Source organism: Prionailurus viverrinus, chromosome E1, assembly GCF_022837055.1.
Source record: "Prionailurus viverrinus isolate Anna chromosome E1, UM_Priviv_1.0, whole genome shotgun sequence".
NCBI classification, from domain to species: Eukaryota; Metazoa; Chordata; class Mammalia; order Carnivora; family Felidae; genus Prionailurus; species Prionailurus viverrinus.
Genome location: NC_062574.1, coordinates 23647922 through 23671154, shown reverse-complemented (window position 1 = coordinate 23671154; position 23233 = coordinate 23647922). Strand labels below are relative to the sequence as shown.

Below are 23233 nucleotides of genomic sequence, written 5' to 3'. Positions count from 1 at the left end.
AAATCCTCTGTGCCCTGCCTGTTCATCCATCCCCCCGACGCCCCACCTCTGGCAACCACTGATCTTTTTACAGTTTCTGTGGTTTTTGAGTTGCTTTTCCCAGAATGTCTTAAATCGGAATCCTATGGTATATAGTCTTTCAAATTGACTTCTTTCACTTGATAATAATACTTGTTTGAGTTTCCTCCATGTCTTTTCAGGCTTGATTGTTTATTTGTTTTTGTTTTTAGCACTAAATAATACTGCATTGTCAGGGACTCCTGGGTGGCTCAGTCGGTTGAGCATCTGACTTTGGCTCAGGTCATGATCTCACAGCTCGTGAGTTCTCGAGCCCTGCGTCGGGATCTGTGCTGACAGCTCAGAGCCTGGAGCCTGCTTCAGATTCTGTGTCTCCCTCTCTCTGCCCTAACCCACTCGCATTCTGTCTCTCTCAAAAATAAATAAACGTTAAAAAAAATTTTAAAAATAATACTGCATTGTCTGGATATACCACAGGTTATCCATCCACCTACTGAAGGACATCTTGGTTGCTTCCAAGTTTTGGCAATTGTGAATAAAGCTGTTATGAACATTCATGTACAAGTTTTTGTGTGTACATAAGTTTTCAGCTCCTTTGAGTAAATACAAAGGAATGCAATTGCTGGATCACATGTATGAGTATGTTTAGTTTTGTAAGAAAACCGCCAAACTTGTCTTCTGAAGTGTCAGTATCATTTTGCATCCCCACCAGCAACAATGAGAGTTCCTGTTGCTCCACATCTTTGCCTGCATTTCATACCAGTCATTGTTATGCATTTTGGCCATTCTAATAGGCATATAGTGGCATCTCTTTTAATTGATGTGACATTTCTCTGATAAGATATGATGTGAAACATCTTCTCATATGAAAATTTTTTCCTCTTTTGTCATTGCAAAATAAATGAAGGGTTGGGAAAATATGGTCAAGCTATCTATGACTTTGAGTTTGTTTCACTAACACATCAGATCTTTAGAAAGGTGGTTTATTTTTCTCATATTCACACCAAAATGCCTGGAACCGAAACAGATTTATTCATTTGAATTGTGAAAACAATTCCTTAAAAGATAATTTAGTGTAGGCAGGGTAGATTGATGGTTATCCACTGTAGGAAAAGTGACCATGAGCTCTCTCTAGCTGTTCTGGGCACCTTGCCTTCTGCATAATGCTGAAAGCACTAAATTTCACTCTAAGTCCAATTAATTCTTCTGATTACATCATCCTTTTCTCACATATTCAACACCCATACAAACACATTTCAGAATTCTGCCCTTTGGGGAGTTTTTGGAGGTTCCTAATACTCCCTTTTTTCCTGCAGTCTTATCTATTCCCAGATAAGGAAAAGAAGAATCTTTCCTTCTGTAGGATTGATGACCAAATTTTGGCTTTCTACACATGAAGCCACTAAAAACCTGATTTTTTCCTTTTTTTTTTTCATTTGAAACCACAGAAAACTTTAAATGTTTTTTTAGTACTTTTGTCATCTCACAGTGCTGTATTTTTGGAAGTTACTCATGCTGTGGTAGGTGGTGCATTAATCAAGATTTCTGAGTTCTGTGCCTATTTTTGTCTTATAATTCTTAGAACCTTGAATAAGTCAAGGCACCTCCTTCTGCCACACCCTTTATACCAGTGATCTTAAACTTTGGTGCCTAAGAATCACCTGGGAGCTTCTTCAAATTATAGATTCCTATACCCTGCTCTTAGAGATTCTGGTTAGTAAGGCTGAGATTGGGTTCAGGATTTGAATAACACTGATTCAACTTTAAGAAAACTATCTTATGCCTATTTATTTATTTGGTATAGAAAGTCTTCTCACAGTAAAGCTCGTGAGGGCTAATTAATATTCTAAATACTGTTTTAGAAATAACATAGGCTCTTCAACCATGAATTGTCATATGTATTTATTATGTTACTTGCCAGATTGATTATTATGAATATAGACATAGACTCTGAATGTATGATTTAGGCTTCTCTTTTGGATCTTCTGGTACCTCATGTGCTGGGCATATTCATAGTATATGCTCAGATAAAAACATATTGCTTATAGCAGTGTAATTTCACAAATCACAGAAATTTTTTTTTTGGTCATCAGCAAAAGGTACAACAATTTCTGAATGCCTATGAAATCTGAAGATCTCTTGTGTCACCTTTTTAAAAAAACTTATAGAAAATTTTATGTGTATACTAAAATAGAATATGTTTCAGTTATCTGTTGCTACCGAATAGTTATTTCAAAACTTTGTGGTGTAAAATAACTAAGAGTCAGGAATTCAGATTGGGCACAGTGAGGGTGGCTTTCAGTTCCACATGATGTGTTTGAGGCTGGAAGTCCACGGGGCTTTTTTCACACCACTGCTGGCACCTCAGAATGGCTTGGTTAGGAGTCATCTGGGACATCTTAACTATTACTTCATCAGGTAGCCTTGGGGCTTCTTCCTCCCCATGTGGCCTATACACCTGGTCTTTCCAGCAAGGAAGCTAGGTTTCTTACATGGTGGTTCAGGGCTCCCAAGACCACAAAAATGGAAGTGGCCAGGCCTTGAGCACGTCACAGGTCCAGCCCATATTAAGTGAGAAGGGACTGCACCAGGATGTGATTGTTAACTACCTCTTAAACTGTCAACTCATAGCCTATGTTGTTTCATCTAAACTCCCACTTTTCCAGATTATTTTGAAGCAGATCCCTCAGATTTCATACCAGTTCATCTATAAATGTTTTACTAGATCTCTCTAAAATTTAAAAGTAATTCAATCACTTTTCATGTTTCCCAGTCATGTCATAAAAGCTTTTTAAAAATATCTCTGTTCCCTTCTCTGCCCCTGAAATAATTACTGTTCTGGTTTTTATCACCATAGATCAGTTATGCATATTCTAGAACTGCATATAAGTGGATTCATATTGTATGTACTCTTATTTCTGGTTTCCTTCAGCATATTTTTGAGATTTGTTCATATTGTGTATAGTAGTTCATTCCTTTTTATTACTGAATAATATTCCATGAATATGACACTGTTATGAATATGACACTGTTGATGGTTACCTGGGCTTTGCCTAGTTTGGGGCTTTTATGAATAAAGCTGTTATTGACATTCTTTTTTTTTTTTTTTTTTCTTTTAAATTTACATCCAAATTAGTTAGCATATAGTGTAACAATGATTTCAGGAGTAGATTCCTTAATGTCCCTTACCCATTTAGCCCATCCCCCCTCCCACACCCCCTCCAGTAGCCCTCTGTTTTGTTCTCCATATTTAACAGTCTCTTATGTGTTGTCCCCCTCCCTATTTTTATATTATTTTTGTTTCCCTTCCCTTATGTTCATCTGTTTTGTCTCTTAAAGTCCTCATATGAGTGAAGTCATATGATTTTTGTCTTTCTCTGACTAATTTCACTTAGCATAATACCCTCCAGTTCCATCCATGTAGTTGCAGATGATGAACATTCTTGTATATGGCTTTCTGTGGACATATATTTTTGTCTTTCTTGGATAAATGCTTAAGACTGGAATTTGTGGGTCATAGAATAAATGATTGTACATTTTTAACTTTTTAAGAAACTGTCAGAAAGTTTCTTGAGTAGTTGTAGTGTTTTATACCTCTGCTAGCAGTGAATGAGAATTCTGATTGTTCGACCGACATGCTTGCCAACTTTTAGCTTCTTTAGTGGGTTTTGTGAGTGTGTAGTGGTATCATACATGTTTTTAACTTTTGCAGTGTGTTTTCATTGGATTATAAATGAGGTCCATACATTCCAATTGGTTGTTTCTTACATGTTCTTTTTCTTTTTTAGTGTTTATTCACTTTTGAGAGAAAGAGAGAGAGCACAAGTGGGGGAGAGGCAGAGAGAGAGGGAGACACAGAATCCGAAGCAGGCTCCAGGCTCTGAGCTGTCAGCACAGAACCCAATGCAAGGCTCAAACTCACGAACTGAGAGAACATGACCTGAACTGAAGTCAGCCACTTATCCCACTGAGCCACCCAGGCGCCCCTCTTACCTGTTTTCTATTCTGTGGGTGCTCCCTCTCCCTCTCCCCTACCCTCACTCTTTCTCTTGTTTCTTTTGGTTTATTTGATTTTTTTAAAAATATGAGTTCTTTGTCTTACAGATATTAGTACAGTTTGGATTTTGCTGATTAACATATTTTTCTGTGTTCTGTGTTTCCTATAAATTGGTAGTTACATATAGCGGCTACATCAGGTTTATTTATGATCATCATGTAGATCTGTTCATTAGGGATTGCAAAATAGTTATCTTTTTAATCCTAGCACTCTTAATTTATGAGATAAAACAATTCTGTAAAAAGAAACACCTCATCATTATGTGGTTACCCTGAGGTAAAGTTTGTACAAGAAAGGCAGGATAAATAACATTATTTCCCTTTGTGTTCTAGGTTTGAAAGTATGAGTTGATTCCCTGGCATCTTCTAGATATTTAGAAGAGTTGATGTGTTTCATTCCTTTGCAGTTGTTATCCTTATTGATGCTCGAAATGGTTAATGGGAGCATCTATAAGTTGGCCTGCAAATCTTTTTGACATGACTCTTGTAGTCTTTGAGTGTCTTTGTTGTTCATTATGACAAAATATTCTGATCTCATCTGGTACATTTTCTAACTTAGAATCAGGTCTTTCTTTAAAGAATCCTGTTTCCTTTCGTGGGAATAGTATTTAGTGGCTGCATACTGTGCATTAGAGGTGTTCGTTGCTACTGGGTTGGTCATTGTTTCTGGATTTTTTCATTGAACAATGTTAGGAAGCTATTCTTTTGAGACAAAATATATCGTAAGTTGATACTAAAACTTTCAATTCAAATATAAGATTATAAGGTTTTTACATAATCTCATAGATCTTACATCCTTTTAACCCACAGCACAATTACTTAATTGCTTTGCTTTATCCCGTAACACATCCGCGTACAATAATCTCAGAAAAACTAGACCAATGCTATTGCAGTTTTTTTTCTTTTTGAGAGAGAGAGAAAGTGTGTGGGAGTGCTCATGTGAGTGGGGGAGAGGCAGAGAGAGAGAATCTTAAGCCATTTCCCTCCCAGCACCCAGCCCAACACAGGGCTGAATCTTATACCGTGAGATCATGACCTGAGCCGAAATAGTCAGCCAACTAAGCCACCCAGGTGCCGCAAGATTTTTTTTTGGCAGTTCTTTTTACTTTTAAGGTGTATTCTACTAGAGATGTATAATGAAATCACTGTTTTAAAGTTATTTGGGATAGTTTCTTTCTTTGATTATGCCTTGAAATTAATTCATAGGTTTCTTTGTTACATTTTGCTTTTGATTCTTAGGATTTTATTTTATTTATTTTTAATGTTTATTTATTTTTGAGAGAGAGACAGAGTGTGAGTGGGGGAGGAGCAGAGAAAGAGGGAGACACAGAATCTGATTCAGGCTCCAGGCTCCGAGCTGTCAGCGCAGATCCCAACGTGGAGCTTGAACTCACAAACCGCGAGATCGTGACCTGAGCTGAGTCGGACACTTACCGACTGAGCCACCCAGGTGCCACTGATTCTTAGGATTTTAAATTTAGTAATGAGCATCCAATGTATATATTTCAGTCAGATCTCAAAATAAGGAATATTCAGAGAGGTTTAGCTTCTATCCTTGTCCTTTTCACCTTGTTTTCTCCCTCCCTTTGCCATAGGTAACCATTTTTTTAATGTAAGGTTTATTCTTCCATTATAAGAAAAATATAAATACGTACATATTTGTGTTGCCCTCTTTCGTAGCTAAGTGGGTGCATAGTATAATATTTATCTTTACCTTTGTGCTAAGTTTAAAAAATATATATCTCTACATGAGTTACATGGCATTTATGAGTGATAATATTTCTTGGAAACTTTTTAGCAAATGGTGGAAATAGAGGTGAGGGAGATGGACAACTCATAAGATTGTACTTCAGGGGACATCTGGGTAGCTCAGTAGATTAAGCAGCTAACTCTTGATTTCCACTCAGGTCATGATCTCACAACTTGTGAGTTCGAGCCCCAATTCATGAGTTCAAGCCCTGCGTCAGGCTCTGCACTGACAGCTCTTAGTGCCTGCTTGGGATTCTCTCTCTCCTCTCTATCCCTCCCCTGCTCGTGGTCTCTCTCTCTCTCTCTCTCTCCTCTCTCTCTCTGAAAATAAATAAACATATAAAAAAAAGAAGAAGAATGTACTTTAGGAACCTCTCAAAACCATGAGAATGGCAGTCATTTGAGTATGAATTAGCATTACATTTCAGTTTGCTGTGTTCCCTTTCTATATCTGTTCTTAGGCAAAATTTTTTCCTCCTTAGACCTCAGATTTTCCTGTTCTTGACCCCAGCTGGACTGCTCAAGAAGAAATGGCCCTTTTAGAAGCTGTGATGGACTGTGGCTTTGGAAATTGGTAAGAGCTTGGTATTAAGGATTGTCCTGCCCTAGTGGGCTCCAAGAAGGTGCTGTTGAAGGGTAAAGGGAGGAGTCTTAGAAAGAGGAGTTTGGGAGCCGTATGTTACTTTCCTATTGATTCATGACTTAGAGATAAGTTATCATCCACTCTGAAATGCCTCACAGGGACATGGTGTGTTTAGTTGTCCATAACTAGGCAGTTCTAAAAGGCCACTTTGGTTTATATCAACAGGGGGAAGGTTGGTTATTTCTCTCTGAATAGTACGGAAGTTGAGACACATTAGTTACTTCTCCTTTCTAATTTTATGAATTTTTCTTGACTCTAGATATCCTTATCATTTAAGTGAGTCAGACTTTAGGTAGATGGCCATAGTTTACTTGAGACTTGAGTTTGGGAGACTTCTTATTCACATTCCCTGTTTTTAGCTTGCAAATACCTACGTCAGTCCAAGCCTAGTAGAAGTGAATAGCCCTAATTGGTGTTGCCCTAGGAGGCAGTGCGACCTAATAATATTATCACTTGCATTTTTACCTTTTGGGAATATTTTCACACTGATGATTTCATTTTGTGAAGTAGATAACACTGACTGACTCAAAGCCTGATGATATCTATTTGGAAAACACTTTGGATGTTAGCATTTTGTTCTCCAATCCATTAGATCATTTGTTCCTCATAGGAACCCAATGAGATAGAGCAAGTGCTTTTGTTTTATACATGAGGAAACTGAGATTCAGAAAGGTTAAATTTGTGCCTCATGGGACTAGCAGATAGAACTGAGACCCAACTCCAACTAACTTCCAAACAAAACTTCATTTTGTTCACAAATAATCTGAAGCTTAGGGAGTTAAGATAATTTCTCATGAATAATTTCTATTGTTTCTCTATCAACTGTGGGTAAGACACAAAGCCTGGTGGTGAAGGTGGTAGAGCTAAAAATTATGACATGTATCCTGTCCTCAAGAAGCTTATAGTCCAGGAGGAAAATCAAAATATACATACAGATGATTGGAGTACACAAAGCAGAGCATAGGAAAAAGACAAGTTAAGTGCTGGAGAAGAAAGGGGTTGAGAGGGAACTGGAGAGCTTTTACCTCTACCTCTCCATCATCTGAGCGTAGGAGTCAGCATTCTGGTTTTGTGCATAGATTCTGGTTTTGTGCATTTATGTGTTTAATTTTCTTGAGCAAGTTTTTTAATCTCTTTGGGCCTAATTTTTTCTCTGTGAAAGTGAGATGATAGGAAGTACTCAACACTACATGGATAATGCAAGGATTAACTTATGTTGTGAGTGTTTCTAGCTTAGTGCTTGGCCTATTGTAGGCACTCTAGTAAAGAAATGTTTGTTGATGTGAAGTGTTTTGTAAAATATAAAACATTATGCAAATATAAAACTATACTTATGTACATTATGAATGTTCTAAAGTGGCTTATGATAGCAATTCTTTTCCTGAGGCCTAGCTCACATGGAAATCTACAGATTTTCTAGTGATCTTCCTTTTTTTGGTAGAAAGGAAAGGGTTTTTTGGATATTGTTTCTGTATCTTGGAATAGCAAGATTTAGCATGTCAGTTTACACCAAAATTGGGCTTATATTTCTTTCGTTGTTCTGCTGATATCTCCATGATGTTGGTTTGGAGGTATCAAATTCCAGACGTTATGTAGATGGGACTTAAAATTTGGAAAGAACAAACCTCTCTTTTTCTCACAATCCTGTAGGCAGGATGTAGCCAATCAGATGTGCACCAAGACCAAGGAAGAGTGTGAAAAACACTATATGAAGCATTTCATCAATAACCCTCTGTTTGCATCTACCCTCCTGAACCTGAAGCAAGCAGAGGAGGCAAAAACTGCTGATACAGCCATTCCGTTTCTGTGTAAGTGCCTCCTGGTATCGGTAAGAGATACTTAGCTCACCTTGGGCCCTGTTCCAGTAGCAGATAAATAGTGGTTTGGGCAAGTAAAGAGCTTATGGAAGATGGGAGGAGTTGGCATGGCAGTTACTAAGAGTCAAGGCTATAATGGGCTAAGGAGGGATTGGAATTCTATACTGGAAATCATGGTGCCCAGATCTGCAGTGGTGTCCCACCCACTCTGAGGGTTGTGAATATGTCAGTCAACATTAATGCTTCTTGGAGATGAGATGTCCAAAATGAACCAATCTTCCAAGCTTTGGAGGGTTTATGATTATAGATATTAGTTACTTAGGAGAGTCCAGTATTGAACTCATTATTAATCATCCCAGTGTTAAGTCCAAAAAGCAATGTGTTATTTACTTCATTTAGTTGTGGTAGTAATAGCTAATTAAAAAAAAAAAAAAAAAATCTCATGTGGCTAAGGGACTCATGGGTCTTCTAACAAAACATAACTAAACCTGTGTTGAATTATAAATGGACATCCTTCCTAAATGGCTCCCAGAGCACAAGTAATAAGATCTGAATGTTTCTTCACCACCACCATGACCCCCCACCCCTTTCCTCATACTCTAGAAATGGTTTCATAGCTGACTGACTCAAAGCCTGATGATACCTATTTGGAAAACACTTTGGATGTTAGCATTTTGTTCTCAAATCCATTAGATCATTTGTTCCTCATAGGAACCCAGTGAGATAGCAGAGCAAGTGCTTTTGTTTTATACATGAGGAAACTGAGATTCAGAAAGGTTAAATTTGTGCCTCATGGGACTAGCAGATAGAACTGGGACCCAACTCCAACTAAATTCCAAATCCTGTGGATTTTTTGCTTCTCAGTTGGGTGAGATTTGTAAATTGAAATTGTTCTTGAAGGGTAAGGGAGCTGAAGCAGACAGGATAAATAACTTTTGTTCTATAATATAAAAGAAAAGATCCTTGGTTTTCTCTTATGTTAAGCAAGTACAAATCAGAGGGAATTTCCCCATTTTATTTAGAGAATTCCCTAAGTCTTAGTTTCCTTTTTAAGGAATCAGTCTGTTTCCATTATACTTTATCTTTCTCACTTTTCCATTTATAAAAATCTTTTGAATTTTATTTATTCTCTCAGACACTGTTTTTCTCCAAACAAAAATATTTCAGAGTGTAAATGAAGACTATTTCTGTGTCACATTTTCGTGCCAATACTTTATTAAGTAACTAAGAAAACCTAAATTCTTCCAGCTACAGATGACCCTCCCCGACCTACCTTTGACTCCTTGCTTTCTCGGGACATGGCAGGGTACATGCCAGCTCGAGCAGATTTCATCGAGGTAAGAGAAACTTGTTTTTGTTTTGCATGAGGCGTATATCTCTTCCCTACAGGTTCCATACCACTGAAAAAGAGATTTTTGAAGCACTGTAATTTTTGTAGGGCCTTAGGCAGCCACATTTTCTTCCATTTGAGTACCTTTTCTCATTTGTAAACATGTTCACATGTAAAATGTAAAAGTTCTTCAGACCAAAAACCTATTTCTTAGGTTGCAGGGTGTTGGCTCTCCCTTCCTTAATAGGTATTGGGTTCCTGGTTCTCATTCCACCCTTAGGGGGTTTCAAAGTTGTGCAGGATCAAGGGTTGGTATACTTTTTCTTTTAAGGACCAGATAGTAAATATTTTCTGTAGACCACAAAGTCTCTCTTGTAACTAAACTTTGCCATTATTGTGTAAAAGTGGCATAAATAATATGTAAACAAACAAACATGCCTATACTCCAATATAGTTTTATTTACAAAAACAGGCAGTGGGTTGAATTTGGTCTAGAGGCTACAGTGGGCTGACCTCTGTTTTGTATTCACAAGTGTATAAAGAATGATGAATGTAGATAAAAACTGTATGTTACTTGTTCACCCATGGAGTTAAAAGCCATGTGAAAGTAATTATAAGTCTCTTGATTTATCATCTGAGCCACAGTTACAGTGCTGCTGGAGTTAATTTGAAAGTTTAGCAAACTACAAATAATTTTGCTAGCCCTACCCAGGTTAGTATTTTGTTTATGGCAGCTGTTACTGTAGAGCTACCCCATAAATACTGCTCCTACAAATTGTACTCATTGAGTAGAATATGAACATCTACCCATTAAACTTTGTAAGTAATATTATCAAATAAATAGAGCCTTCAGAAGGTAGTAAAAAGGTAAATGAATTAATGCAGATAATTTTCTTATCTAAATACTTGATGACACATTCAGAGTTTAGATTTTATGAACAGACTACTTTTAATTTTTAGTATACTAGGTTTGGCTTTATTCTTGGATTCATAACTTTCTCATATTTTTGCTGTCTCTACTGCCTGAAAGTCTCAAGATTTTTCCCATGACTTCCTATTTCTTATAGTAGTATCCTAACCTCATATTCCATTCAGTCTTTTTTTTTTAATATATATTTTTTATTTTAGAAAGAGAGCATGAGCAGGGAGAGGGGTAGAGGGGGAGAGAGAGAGAGAATCCCAAGCAGGCTCCATGCTCAGCACAGAGCCCAACGCAGGTGTTGATCCCACAACCCCGGGATCATGATCTGAGCCGAAATCAAGAGTTGGATGCTCAACCGACTGAGCCACCCAGGCGCCCCTCCATTCAGTGCTTTTTAACAAGTGTTTATTTATTTTCTGTTTGCTTCTAAAGCATGGCTACTGTGAAGCCATTACTCAGTGCTGATGGGTTTGGGGTGGGAATTTTTTTTCCCCAAACAGGAGTTTGACAATTATGCAGAATGGGACTTGAGAGACATCGATTTTGTTGAAGATGACTCGGACATTTTACATGGTAACATTTTATTTTAGCAAATATTTTTATTGATTGTAAAGTACATGGTGACACTGTGTTGTGTTGGTGCTAGGAATATAAGGATGAATAAAACATGTTCCCTGCCCTTATGGGAGTCAAAATCTGGTGGTTAAGTTGCTAAATTTATCCTGTTGTTGTTTTTTGACCTCAATAAAAAAGATCATTTGTGATGATGATGAGAGTATCATGTAATGATAGCTGGTTCCCAGTCTTGGACTATGTGATCTTTTGACTGAGGCGAACCTATACTGAGGTTGAATGGCTCTTACTGCCCCCTTAGAAGGAAAGGAATCAGTGTGAACACCTTGGGACTTCAGTAGCAACTGATGGTGCTAGATGCTCGCTGTAAATTTGTTACCCCAAATTTCCCATAGCAGAGAAAAAGAATGGAATTTCCTTGAGGTTTTTTAGGCCAAGATTGGGAATTTCTTGTTTCTCAGAACTGTTGAATTTTTAGCACTTCTGAATTCTCATCTAAGATTAGTCAGTCTAAGGATTTATGTCAATTCTTTTGTTAAAATGTTAGTACTTAATGCCAACAGGGCTCTTAAAAGTGATGGTTAGACTTTCATTGAATCTCTTTTTTTTCCTCTTTCCATGTACATTGAACTATGTATTTAAAATAATCCCCAATCTTCTTTCATTTTGTTCCAGAATTATGTGGTACAGTAGGTGAATAATGCTTCCTTGGATTCTGTATTTCCCAAACAGCATCTTCGTTGTTTCTCTCTCTCTTTTTTTTTTAAGATTTTTATAATGTTTATTAATTTTTGAGAGAGAGAGAGAGAGAGAGAGAGAGAGAACATAAGCAGGGGAAGGGCAGAGAGAGAGGGAGACACAGAATCTGAAGCAAGCTCCAGGCTCCAAGCTGTCAGCACAGAGCCCAACAGGGGCCTCAAACTCCTGAACTGGGAGATCATGATCTGAGCCAAAGTTGGATGCTTAACCAACTGAGCCATGCAGGTGCCCCCATTGTTTCTCTTAAATCTGTATCCCAGGCAGTAAAGGCAAGTAGAATCCTTGTTGACTTGTAAATCAGGTTTTCATGATGCATTAACTGGGACTCTGCACTAGAAAGGGAATTTGATTCTTCTCTCCATAGAAGAACTATTTAGTTATTTGTTACACCAGAGCTGGGACCAGAAAGAGTCTTCATAAAAATTTTATCTTCAGGATTTCCTGTCTACATATTTCTTAAGCTGTTCTCTTCTCAAAATTTCATTCGTCCCCTTTTCTCCCACACAACTTTAAGGAAAGTTGAAGTGATATGGATGGAACTAAAAGAGGAAAGCTTGAAAGCAAACCACTTGAGCGTTCACTAGATGATAACACAGTATTTGTTCAGTCTTCCATGTCAGCCTTCTTTTCAAGCCTAGTAACTCGTGTGATGGTCTTTCTCACCTCATCTGGTGTCTCTTTGAACACAATGTGCAAATTGCCATTCAGTATTTCTAATACATACCAGTTTTCATTAATTGTATTGTTTCCTGGCTTGTATCTTTCTTATTCCTAATGCAAAAACAAAAAACAAAAAAGCTACATAAACATCAGCCTTTGAGATACTATTCAAAAATACCTGCTTTTGAAAGTCAGAATTTTTTATGCCAATAATGGCTCAGCTATGTCAAAGATTTGCCAAGTCACTTCTCCAAGGTCTTCAAATTCTTTAGCTTCAACATTATCAAGAAAACGGTAGTAATGGTTGGTATTTAATTTCACTCTTCATTCTTTGTAGAAGCAAGATTTGCAGTTTCTTCTGGTGCTTTTGTGGTCCTTTCTGTAATTAGTGGGGGCAACAGGAAAAAATCAGAAAGAAGCTATTGATTAGCAATTCTTATTTCAGTTAGCATTTCAGACCTATAACATACTTGATTTGTGTTCTTCCTACAATTTCTACAGCCTTGTAAGTCATTTGATTCTAGTTAATTTGAATTAGAATTGAAACATCAGTTACTGATTGTTACATATAAAGCAGCTGTAATACAATGTAAATAATAATCCCTGCCTCCTTTTTTCCTCTGCCTAGTAGGGAACTATAAGATGTTGAGATGGGTGCTTTTTTTTTTTCTTAAATTTATTTACATATTTTAAGAAAGAGAGAAAGCACAAGCAGGGGAGGAGGGGGAGGAGGAGGAGGAGGAGGAGGAGGAGGAGGAGGAGGAGGAGGAGGAGGAGAGAGAGAAAGAGAGAAAGAGAAAGAAAGAGAGAAAGAGAGAAAGAATCCCCAGCAGGCTCAGTGCTGTCAGCACAGAGCCTGACACAGGGCTCAAACTCACCAACCATGAGATCATGACCTGAGCCAAGATCAAGAGTTGGATGCTTGACTGACAGTCACACAGGCGCCCCTAGATGGGTGCGTTTTAAAAGATGTTAACATTTGAAAGAAGTTTGGCAGTGCTTGAGATTTGAGGGATGACATGCTGGTACCACAAAAGAATGCTTTGCTTATGGCTCTAGAGTTCTTATATTCTCTTCTCTGGCAGCGTGACCCTCTGTCCAGTGTGACATTTGTATGGTCCCTGAGCTGAATGCTTTCTCCCAGAACACTCCATGAAGGGGAGGGACTGGAGCCTACAAACACTCAAGAAGGAACAAGAAGGAGCTTTTTAAGCATACTTAGAACAGAGAGAGGGGCACATATTTTGTGCAGTGATTCTACCTCAGGCTTGCTTCTGAGTCACTGTGATCTTGGGCAAGTCCTTGCAATCTTGCTTGCTGTTTCTTTGTGTCCACTGCCTGTAAAGAAGGGGTAACACTGATTAGTCAGAGTGTGAATGTCTCCAATGAAAGATGGTACATAATTGAGATTGGTATTATTACCATTCCATTACACCATTATATTTTCAATATTACTGAGCATTAATAACATTCCTTTTATGTTCCCTCACTTACATAACTACTGCAAGGAAACAGACTGGCTGGGTTTTGTATTCTATGCCAGAGCTGATGCCACCAAGCCCTTTTCATCACCCAAAGACTTTTGCTATGATTCATGGAATTTGTCTAATATGATGGGTTTGAATGGTCCATTATAGAGGCCTGGGACACAATGGAGGTTAATTGCATTCCAGCCATACCAGAAGGCTGGGCCTGGAGAGGATACTGCAGGTGAAGCAGTGTCTAAGGAAGAAAATAAGGAATTTCTGGGATCCTAAATGACACCATCATATATTTTACTGAAATAAGCAGAAATTATTGGTTCAGAAAGAGAGATGCAGAAGACATAACTTGGCACTTTACTGTATCATGGTATGTTTGGGATCTCAGTGCAGATGACACAGTATTGTACCTTTTTTCTGGGGGGCCATCTCCCCCTAGTCTGCTTTCATTTGGGAAAATATCTTCTAGGTTTATGGATTCCCCTTTTCCCAGGGTTTCACAGGCTCTAAAATCCTGAGTGCAGCATCTTCTAATTGCTGTCCCATAACCTAGGCAAGCAACAGGCGTTATGAGCTCCTTGCTATGTGTTGGGTTGGTGTTTTCACCACTTCATAGGGTTGCCCATTAGGACAGTTTACACTCCCTCTTTTTGGAAAGCTAATTTCAGCAAAATTTCTTGACTAAGCATGGATACTCCCCTGCCTCCCCCCCCCCCCCACCTTTAACTTCTTTGGCTCATATCATCAGCCTTTAGATCCCTTAATGGTTTGTAGATCAGAGGTCCAGCCTTGTCACTACATATTACTTACCTACCTACTGGCAGTGCCCTTTCCTTTAAAGGCATGTAAAGCATGTAAAGTTTTGTGATATTTTAGACATAAATGCTACTACTAATGATAGCTATTACATATAGCCCTTACTGTTTGCCATGCTAAGCCTTTCACACATGTGACCTCATTTGATCCTAGCAAAACTCTGTGAGTTCAGTATCATCATCATCATCATCATCATCATCATCATCATCATCTCCATTTTATAGATGAGGAAATTAAAGAATGGAAATATCAAGTAACTTGCCTAAGGTCATTTAGCCTGCTAGTGGCAGAGCCATCTCCAGAGCCTATGTTCTTAATACTGTTCTATACTTATTGTCTTTACAACCTTGCATTTTTGTTGCTGGATTTTTGTGTGTTTGTGTTTGTGAGATGTCACATTTGTTATAGCTTCACCACATTGCTCAGAAGTAGGGGTGGGTATTTTCTCATTTTACATTCAGGAAAGTGCACAAAGGACTTTAAGTAACTTGCCTAGGCTTCCTAGTTCCTGACTTTAACCATTAGGTCACATAGTCTTCCTTCCCTCCTAGAATTAATTGTGTACATCTTGACCACAAGGTTTTGGGAAAGATGACTTTTAAAAAGCTTTGCTTCTGGGGAATACCTGAGTCACAGGTTTGTGCACAGGATTTTGATTGGCTTTGTTGCAGTTAAGGCCTCTGAGTTGGTTTTCTTGCCAAGCAAGCAGTAAGTGCCTTCTGTCAGGAAAACAGAGACATGTTGCCAGCTATTTTGAACAATGTTAGAAATACACTGCAGTGGGAAGGAACTGCCTCTGACTTCTGCCCACTTCTTGAAATATTTTAAGGCTAGCCGTTTGGAAACTTTGTTATCAGTCCCCATTGTAATCACAGGGAGACAATTCTTATCCCAAAGCTGAGATTTCAGGAGTGAATAGGTTAGGGGTGGTTTGGGTTTGTTTGTTTTTAATGATCTCTGGTTCTTTGCCCGCTTTGCTGGAACTTCCAGTCACTTTAAGTAGAATGTGAACCAAGTGATTCTCATTCTTTCATTGTCTGCCTTCTCATTTCTGTCTGCCTGCTGTGCTGTGGTCCTCCCTGGGTTATTCATGTAGTTGAGATTTTCTAATCAGTTGCTGCTATCTGTGTGCTTTATAAAGAAAAGAGACAGCTTCAAATATGCATTTTCCTCTGGGAGAATTCCAGTTCTCCATTTGTTTCTGTGTGTGCCTTTCCTTCCCTTTGTTCTCCAGAACCAGTTGCACAGTTCAAACTGCTGAAATGATCCAGCAGTGAAACCAATCATCAGTACTTATAGATTTTTTTTTGGTAACATAGTCTCTTTGTTTTTTTCCTGTTTTTTGGGGTTTTGTTTTTTTTTAAGTAGGCTCCACCAAAGTGGAGCTTGAACTCATGACCCTGAATCAAGACCTGAGCTGAGATTAAGAGTTGGATACTTAACCGACTGAGCCACCCCGGCACCCCTTTTTCCTGTTTTAATTAAGTCATTCCCACCCAAGTCTCAGGAAACAATGTGATAAGATGTTAACATCTTAGAAAAATTACAGAAATGTGTTTTCAGAATTACCAATAATTTCACTGGACCTTCAGGTTATGTTTTTCCTATTGAAGTCATCTTGTTATTAGATAGATAAATGAGATAAGATATACAAAGAGCTTGGAACGTGATAAGTACTCAGGGTGTGTTAGCTGTTTACTTAGTTTTTTGTGTTGTTGTTGTTTTTGGTTTCTCTTTCTGTCTTGAACTGTTGACTATGTAATTCCATTTCTCATCTGAAAAAGAGAGTCCGATATAAAACCTGTGTTTGGTTAGAGACATACCTTCTCCCTGATCCTACCTGCCTATTCCACCACACAGGCATGTAAAGTGCATCTCCACCAGCATAGCAGTCTGGAGCCTATCATTCTACAGCAGTGTGTTAGAAAGCAATGGCAGTATATGGGGTGTTTCATGGTACTTGGGCTTTTATATGGAACAGCCCTATAAATTAAGAATTCACTTACAGAGAGAGTCTTGCCTAAAAAAAAAAAAAGGTGTTTTTTGTTTTTTTTTTTTTAAGTTTATTTATTTATTTTTAGAGAGAGCACAGGAGGGGCAAAGAGAGGGAGAGAGAGAATCCCAAGCAGGCTCCATGCTGTCAGCACAGAGCCCAATGTGGGGCTCGAACTCAGGAACTGTGAGATCATGACTTGAGCCGAAATCAAGAGTCAGATGCTCGACCAACTGAACCACCCAGGTGCCCCTACCTAAAAAAAAATTGAAAACCATTGCCTTAAATCTTGATTCTGATATTATTGATTTTTTTTTTAATTGTGGGCAGTTGTAAGGAAAAATAAAGGAGTGTTGTTTAATTTTTGAACTTACTAGAAATGAACAAAAAATCCATAGTAGTTAATACTTTTTTCTTTATACATAAACTTTAAAAAATGATGTATCCACTCACCTCTTCACATCACCCAGCTAGAACTTATGTTATTTTTATCTCAGACTCAAGGCAGAATGGCCTATATAAAATATTCCTGGTCATTTCCCAGTGATTGAAGTTACCTACATATATAGTACATTTGCTTATAGATTAGATTTTGTTAGATTTTGGTATTTCTTCCTTCTAATCTGAGACTATCTTGAGGGCAGGTAGCAGTGGGATACACAGTAATGAGTCAGGATGGAGTATCCAGAATTTATTTCTATTATCTTATCCAGGGATACCATATTGACAGTGCATTAGAATTGTACATTGTTCAACTTTTATTGCTTTTACTGGTGAAAGAAATTGATGATTCTAATGAGCCATTGTGTACTGTTTTACTTGATTGGTTCCATTTTTTTTCCTGCCTGAAAATCTAGTTTCAAGGAAGCAGAAGTGTGGGTTTCAGACTGTTCATGGAGGTACCCTCAGGGACTACTACTGGGAAAGGTAGCTGGAGATAGAATGGGAGAAGAGGTTCAACTACAGTAGATCTAACTTGTCTGTTCCAAATAGGAACATATTTGAAAATAAGGTTTAGGGGCGCCTGGGTGGCACAGTCGGTTAAGCGTCCGACTTCAGCCAGGTCACGATCTCGCGGTCCGGGAGTTCGAGCCCCGCGTCAGGCTCTGGGCTGATGGCTCGGAGCCTGGAGCCTGTTTCCGATTCTGTGTCTCCCTCTCTCTCTGCCCCTCCCCCATTCATGCTCTGTCTCTCTCTGTCCCAAAAATAAATTAAAAAAAAAAAAAAAAGAAAAGAAGGTTTAAAAGTTACTCTAGAATAACATGTAAATCTGTGTTGATTCATTGCCCCCATAGGGTAAACTTGAATTTGTATCACACATCCTTCTGATGAGCAATGATATTCTATTACCTTTTTTGTTTATCAGTATTACAGAGGCTCTAGGCTCTATTTTGGAACGAAGCTCACTATCCTGGAAGATGTGATTGTCATATCTAATAAATCCTTTGCTGTGAGACTTGGTGTGTTAAGAATTATACTACCTGACCTTTGAATAGCATATTTTATTTTTCAAAGGACACATGTCAGGTCATTATGTTTGCTCTAGAATCTCTTTCTTCTGTGAATACATTCAGTAATTAAAGTAAAACCCACCAAACTCTCAACTTACACAAATTCTAAGGAGATAACAAGTTAACAACTTAAGATAGTTCCAGAATCTACTAAAATCATTAAATTTTAAGTTTCCTTCAGAATCGTAGACTATGGATAAGAAGAATTGTTTAATATAGCATAGTGCTAAGTTAAGTAGTCTTCATATTTTCTTCTAGAGCTGTTAATGGTTGGTCTTTATTTCATAACTTTAGAGGGTCTTCAGATTGTAAACTTGTGGGACTTTTTACTTCTGAGTGTTTTTTTAACACATATTTCATTGTTAGATAAGCCAGATTTAGAATTTCGGACTAACACAGAGAAAGTAAACATGTTGGGCGGTTTCAGTGTCTTTCCTACTCGAGGCCTTAGAACCAGACTATCTGGGTTTGGATACCTGCTCTGCACTTAGCAGCTGTGTGATCTAGGGCAGATTGTTTTGCGTGCATGGTATATAGGGCATATAAGGGAATGGTAAGACATGAGACTGGGAAAATAGGCAGATTCAAGACAGTAAGAGGTTTTATATAATATGCGAGGGTTTGAACTCCAGTGAGTAGATGGGAAGCCACTGAAAAATTATCAACAAGGGAAATACACCTGCGGATTATGCTTAAAAACATTACCCTGGTACCATATGAAGGGTTGAATTAGCATAAGGCAGGAATGGAGTTATTAAAAGAGTACATGAAGTGATCTAGGGGACACAAGATGGCTAAGCTAAAGAATAGGATTAGGGACAAATAGGAAGAGAGAAATTTGAGAGACTGAAGCATTCAGAATAGATAAGACTCACTGACTAGATACGGAGAGACAGGAGGGAGAGTCCCATTGATTTCTGTCTTGGACAGCAGAGTTTGGGGAAGAGGTAGAGTATAAGTTTGTAACTGAAGACATGTGAGTAGAGATATCCAGATAGGGTCTGGAGCTTAAAATAAATATCTGAGTGTGAGATTATATTTTTGATGGTACCCAGAACCATAGGAGTGGCTGAGTTTATAGGAATAAGGTAAGGGGTGAAAAGAAAGATGAGAATAGAACCCTGAAGAATTCTGAAGATGGAAAAATTGGCTGGGGAAAGAAAGAGAACCAGAACTATTATATTGAGGAAACCTTTTGCTGTCTGTTTTCTCCTAATTCCCCATGCCCTTAACATGAGACTAAAGCCAGGAAAGGATTGGAACATGTGGGTGGCAAAGCAGGCCATAGCTTTGGGGTTGTTAGGCTATTTAGTGGAACTTTTTAGTACTGAATGCAAAACCATCCCGTAAATAGTTGTTGCTCCCCAACTCAAAACTGCTACTCCGGGAAAATGTCTCTCCTATACGATATTTACATCAGTCTTGTTTTGACATTGTCTACTGAACTTGTACCTGTGAGGTCATAACTCCAGTCAGTATTCATTTTTATGGCTATTCTAATAGATGCAATGTCTAGCCTGTGTGTCACCAAAGTTCAGACTCCTTTTATATTAAAGCTAGTAATATACCTCACAAGGCATGGCCAAAAGAGGTATTCAGTAAAAAGTACAAGTTGTTATCTGTAGGAGATGCCATATAAGATGTGTACACAGGAAAAAAAGAACTTCACTGTAATTTACTGATAAAGAAATTCAGTATCCTAGGACATTTTTGTTTCCAAGAGACAAATTGCCTAGACCAGTGTGTGTGGAATAGTAAGCAATATGATGTTCAAAGTTTAGGACAGTTTGGGTAAAAGACTTATTTTTGTCTTGGCTTTATATCTATGCATATGTCTGTTTGTTTATAGCTCTGAAGATGGCTGTAGTAGATATCTATCATTCCAGGTTAAAGGAGAGACAAAGGCGAAAAAAGTAAGTACAGAAAACCATCCTGCCTTCTTTCAGGTATGCAGTATTGAATACCACATATAGCCCATAAGAACATTCTACTTGTGACTCATCTTGTCACCTTGAGGAAGACAATGATATTCCTTGATCCTTAATTTTTCCATCTGTCAAATGGAGGTAATAATACTTGTCCTTTTTTTGCCTCCACCTTCCTTACCTTTTCTTGATGTTATGATGGTCATTGAGTAATATGGGTACACTGTTTTTTTGTTTGTTTTGTGGTTGTTTTTTTTTTTTTTTGAGAGAGAGCAAGTAGGGGAGGGGCAGAAAAAAGGAAAGGGAGAGAAACCCAAGCAGGATCCACACTGTCAGCATGAAGCCTGATGTGGGGCTCAAACCCATGAACCGTGAGATCATGACCTGAGCCGAAACCAATCAGACACTTAACCGACTGAGCCACCCAGGCACCCCTAATATGGGTACACTATTTTAAAGAAAACAGGAACAGTTAAATTCAAGTTGTTATAGAATTGTTATGCTTCTTTTAATGCTCTCATTTTTTTAATGTTTATTTATTTATTTTGAGAGAGAGTGCAAACGGTATTGGGACAGAAAGAGAGAGAGAGAGAGAGAGAGAGAGAGAGAGAGAGAGAGAGAGAGAATGAATCCTAAGCAGGCTCCATGCTGTTAATATAGAGCCCAGTACGGGGCTTGATATCACGAACCATGAGATCATGGCCTGAGCTGAAATGAAGAGTCAGACACTTACCCAACAGAGCCACCCAAGTGCTCCTTTAATGCTCCATTCTAATGGCTCATTTTTTTGAGAAGTCTTACTCAGGAGGATTTCAAAAAATTCTGAACAATTTTCAGACACTCTCAAGTTCTTCCTTCTCTTTGCAGCAGAACAAAAAGCATACATTCAGATTGAGAAATTAATGGATCCCAGACAATTTTAGCAGTTAGATTACAGAGACTTTTAACAATTCAGAGAAGGGTATGCAGAGGGTATGAGTGTGAATGCATGTTGTCATGATGTTACAGAGTAGAAACACAGTGACATCACAACAACAAAAACAGGAATAGGACTTGGGAGGCACTCTTGAGGGACCAAGATGTGACCTAAAGTAAAGCTTATTCTCTGTGTGTTCTGAGAAGTGCTGAAGAAAATTATCCAGTTGTTGTGAGAAGCTTCATTACTAGTGATAAATACGAGTGATAGGGCGCCTGGATGGCTCAGTCGGTTGGGCGGCCGACTACAGCTCAGGTCATGATCTCTCGGTCTGTGAGTTTGAGCCCCACATCGGCCTCTGCTGACAGCTTAGAGCCTGGAGCCTGCTTCCTATTCTGTGTCTCCCTCTCTCTCTGCCCCTTCCCTGCTTGCTCTCTGTCTCTCTCTCTCAAAAATAGTAAACATTAAAAAAATAAATAAATACATGTGATATAAAATGAAAGGTTCCAGACACATGGTTTACTTAAATTCTGTTTTGCTTAAAACACATAATTCAAGCTCAACAGTATTGTAGAACTCAGTGGTTGAGGTTGCTGTTTGATCTTATGTTTTATGGAGACACTTCCATTAAACATGCATGATACTTATTTCAAATAGGTTTAAAGCATTATGTGAATGTACACATGTACGGTTATAAATGTTGAATGTATGATCATGGTGCCATTTTATGGTTTAGCTATTTCCCTTAAATGGCTATTCTCAATTATCAATTCCCTAAATTGAATAGTTTAATTCTTATCACATGGACACAGACTCCCTTCTGTTTCATGCCAAGTTACAGATGTGTTTTTCAGTATTTTTGAGTGTTCATTCATTCATCCAGCAAATAGTTATTGAGAGTCTACCATGTCCAAGGAAAGGAAAAATATATGATGGTTGAAAGCCTAAAATTGTGTTAGCAGACTCACTGCCCTTCAGAAACTTGTGAGGAGTAACGTCTTTGAACCGCAATATTCCACCCCATAGTGTTTCAAATGCCTAGTAAAAGCTGCATGTGGAAGAAGTATTAAATGTGAAACTAATTATAATAAACATTATTGTGGTTTTCATCCTAGAATTATAAGAGACCATGGATTAATCAACCTTAGAAAGTTTCAATGTAAGTATTAGCTGCTTTCTTTATTTTAAAATTTCTTCCAACATTATTGAACAGTTTTGAACAAATCATTTATGGCAGTAGTTCTTTTTTTTTTTTTTTTTTTTTTAATTTTTTTTTTTTTCCAACGTTTATTTATCTTTGCGACAGAGAGAGACAGAGCATGAACCGGGGAGGGGCAGAGAGAGAGGGAGACACAGAATCGGAAACAGGCTCCAGGCTCCGAGCCAACAGCCCAGAGCCCGACGCGGGGCTCGAACCCGCGGACCGCGAGATCGTGACCTGGCTGAAGTCGGACGCTTAACCGACTGCGCCACCCAGGCGCCCCTATGGCAGTAGTTCTTAATTCAACTTGCATATTAGCATCAATCGGGAGCCTTTTTTTTTTTTTAAGCAATCTTCACACTTAGCGTGGGGCTTAATACGTGACCCCAAGATCAAGAGTCACATGACCTACTGACTGAGCCAGCCAGGCGCCCCAACATATCATGTAAGAAGCTTTAAAAAATTCTCATGCCTGGGTATCAACTCAGACTATTAATTCAGAATCTCTGAGGATTAGTGCTAGAACATCTTTATTTTTAAAATATCTTTAAGGCAGTTCTGTTACATAGTGAGAGTTAAGAATCATTAATATCTGATCAACATTTATATGATAATTCCTTTTTTTAAAGTAGTATAGTAATTACAGCATGAATATTAATGGGTCATTTTCTGGAACTGGATAGGAACTATATGTTAAACACAACCGTGATCATCAGGTTGTTAAACATTTTTATGGAAAAAGTCAACCCGTATTGTGCATGGTAGTGGACACAGAAGACATTTAGCTCTGTATGATGGTGAGAGTGAAACTATAATGATTTTTAAGTGAATGTTCACTTTGATGTTACTGTTTTAAATATTGA

At 38.2% G+C, this 23233-nt stretch overlaps 1 protein-coding gene across 4 annotated transcripts in view; it reads left to right on the top strand.

Annotated features, from left to right (window-relative positions):
* Positions 1-23233, top strand: part of TADA2A (transcriptional adaptor 2A) — a 52888-nt gene that overhangs the window by 16635 nt on the left and 13020 nt on the right. For all 4 annotated transcript variants that reach the window (XM_047833618.1, XM_047833616.1, XM_047833617.1 and 1 more), the window contains 6 exons: positions 6306-6397; positions 8117-8274; positions 9532-9620; positions 11036-11108; positions 20178-20241; positions 22285-22328. In XM_047833618.1, coding sequence (XP_047689574.1) covers positions 6306-6397; positions 8117-8274; positions 9532-9620; positions 11036-11108; positions 20178-20241; positions 22285-22328 — 520 coding nt within the window. The remainder of the gene's footprint in view (positions 1-6305; positions 6398-8116; positions 8275-9531; positions 9621-11035; positions 11109-20177; positions 20242-22284; positions 22329-23233) is intronic.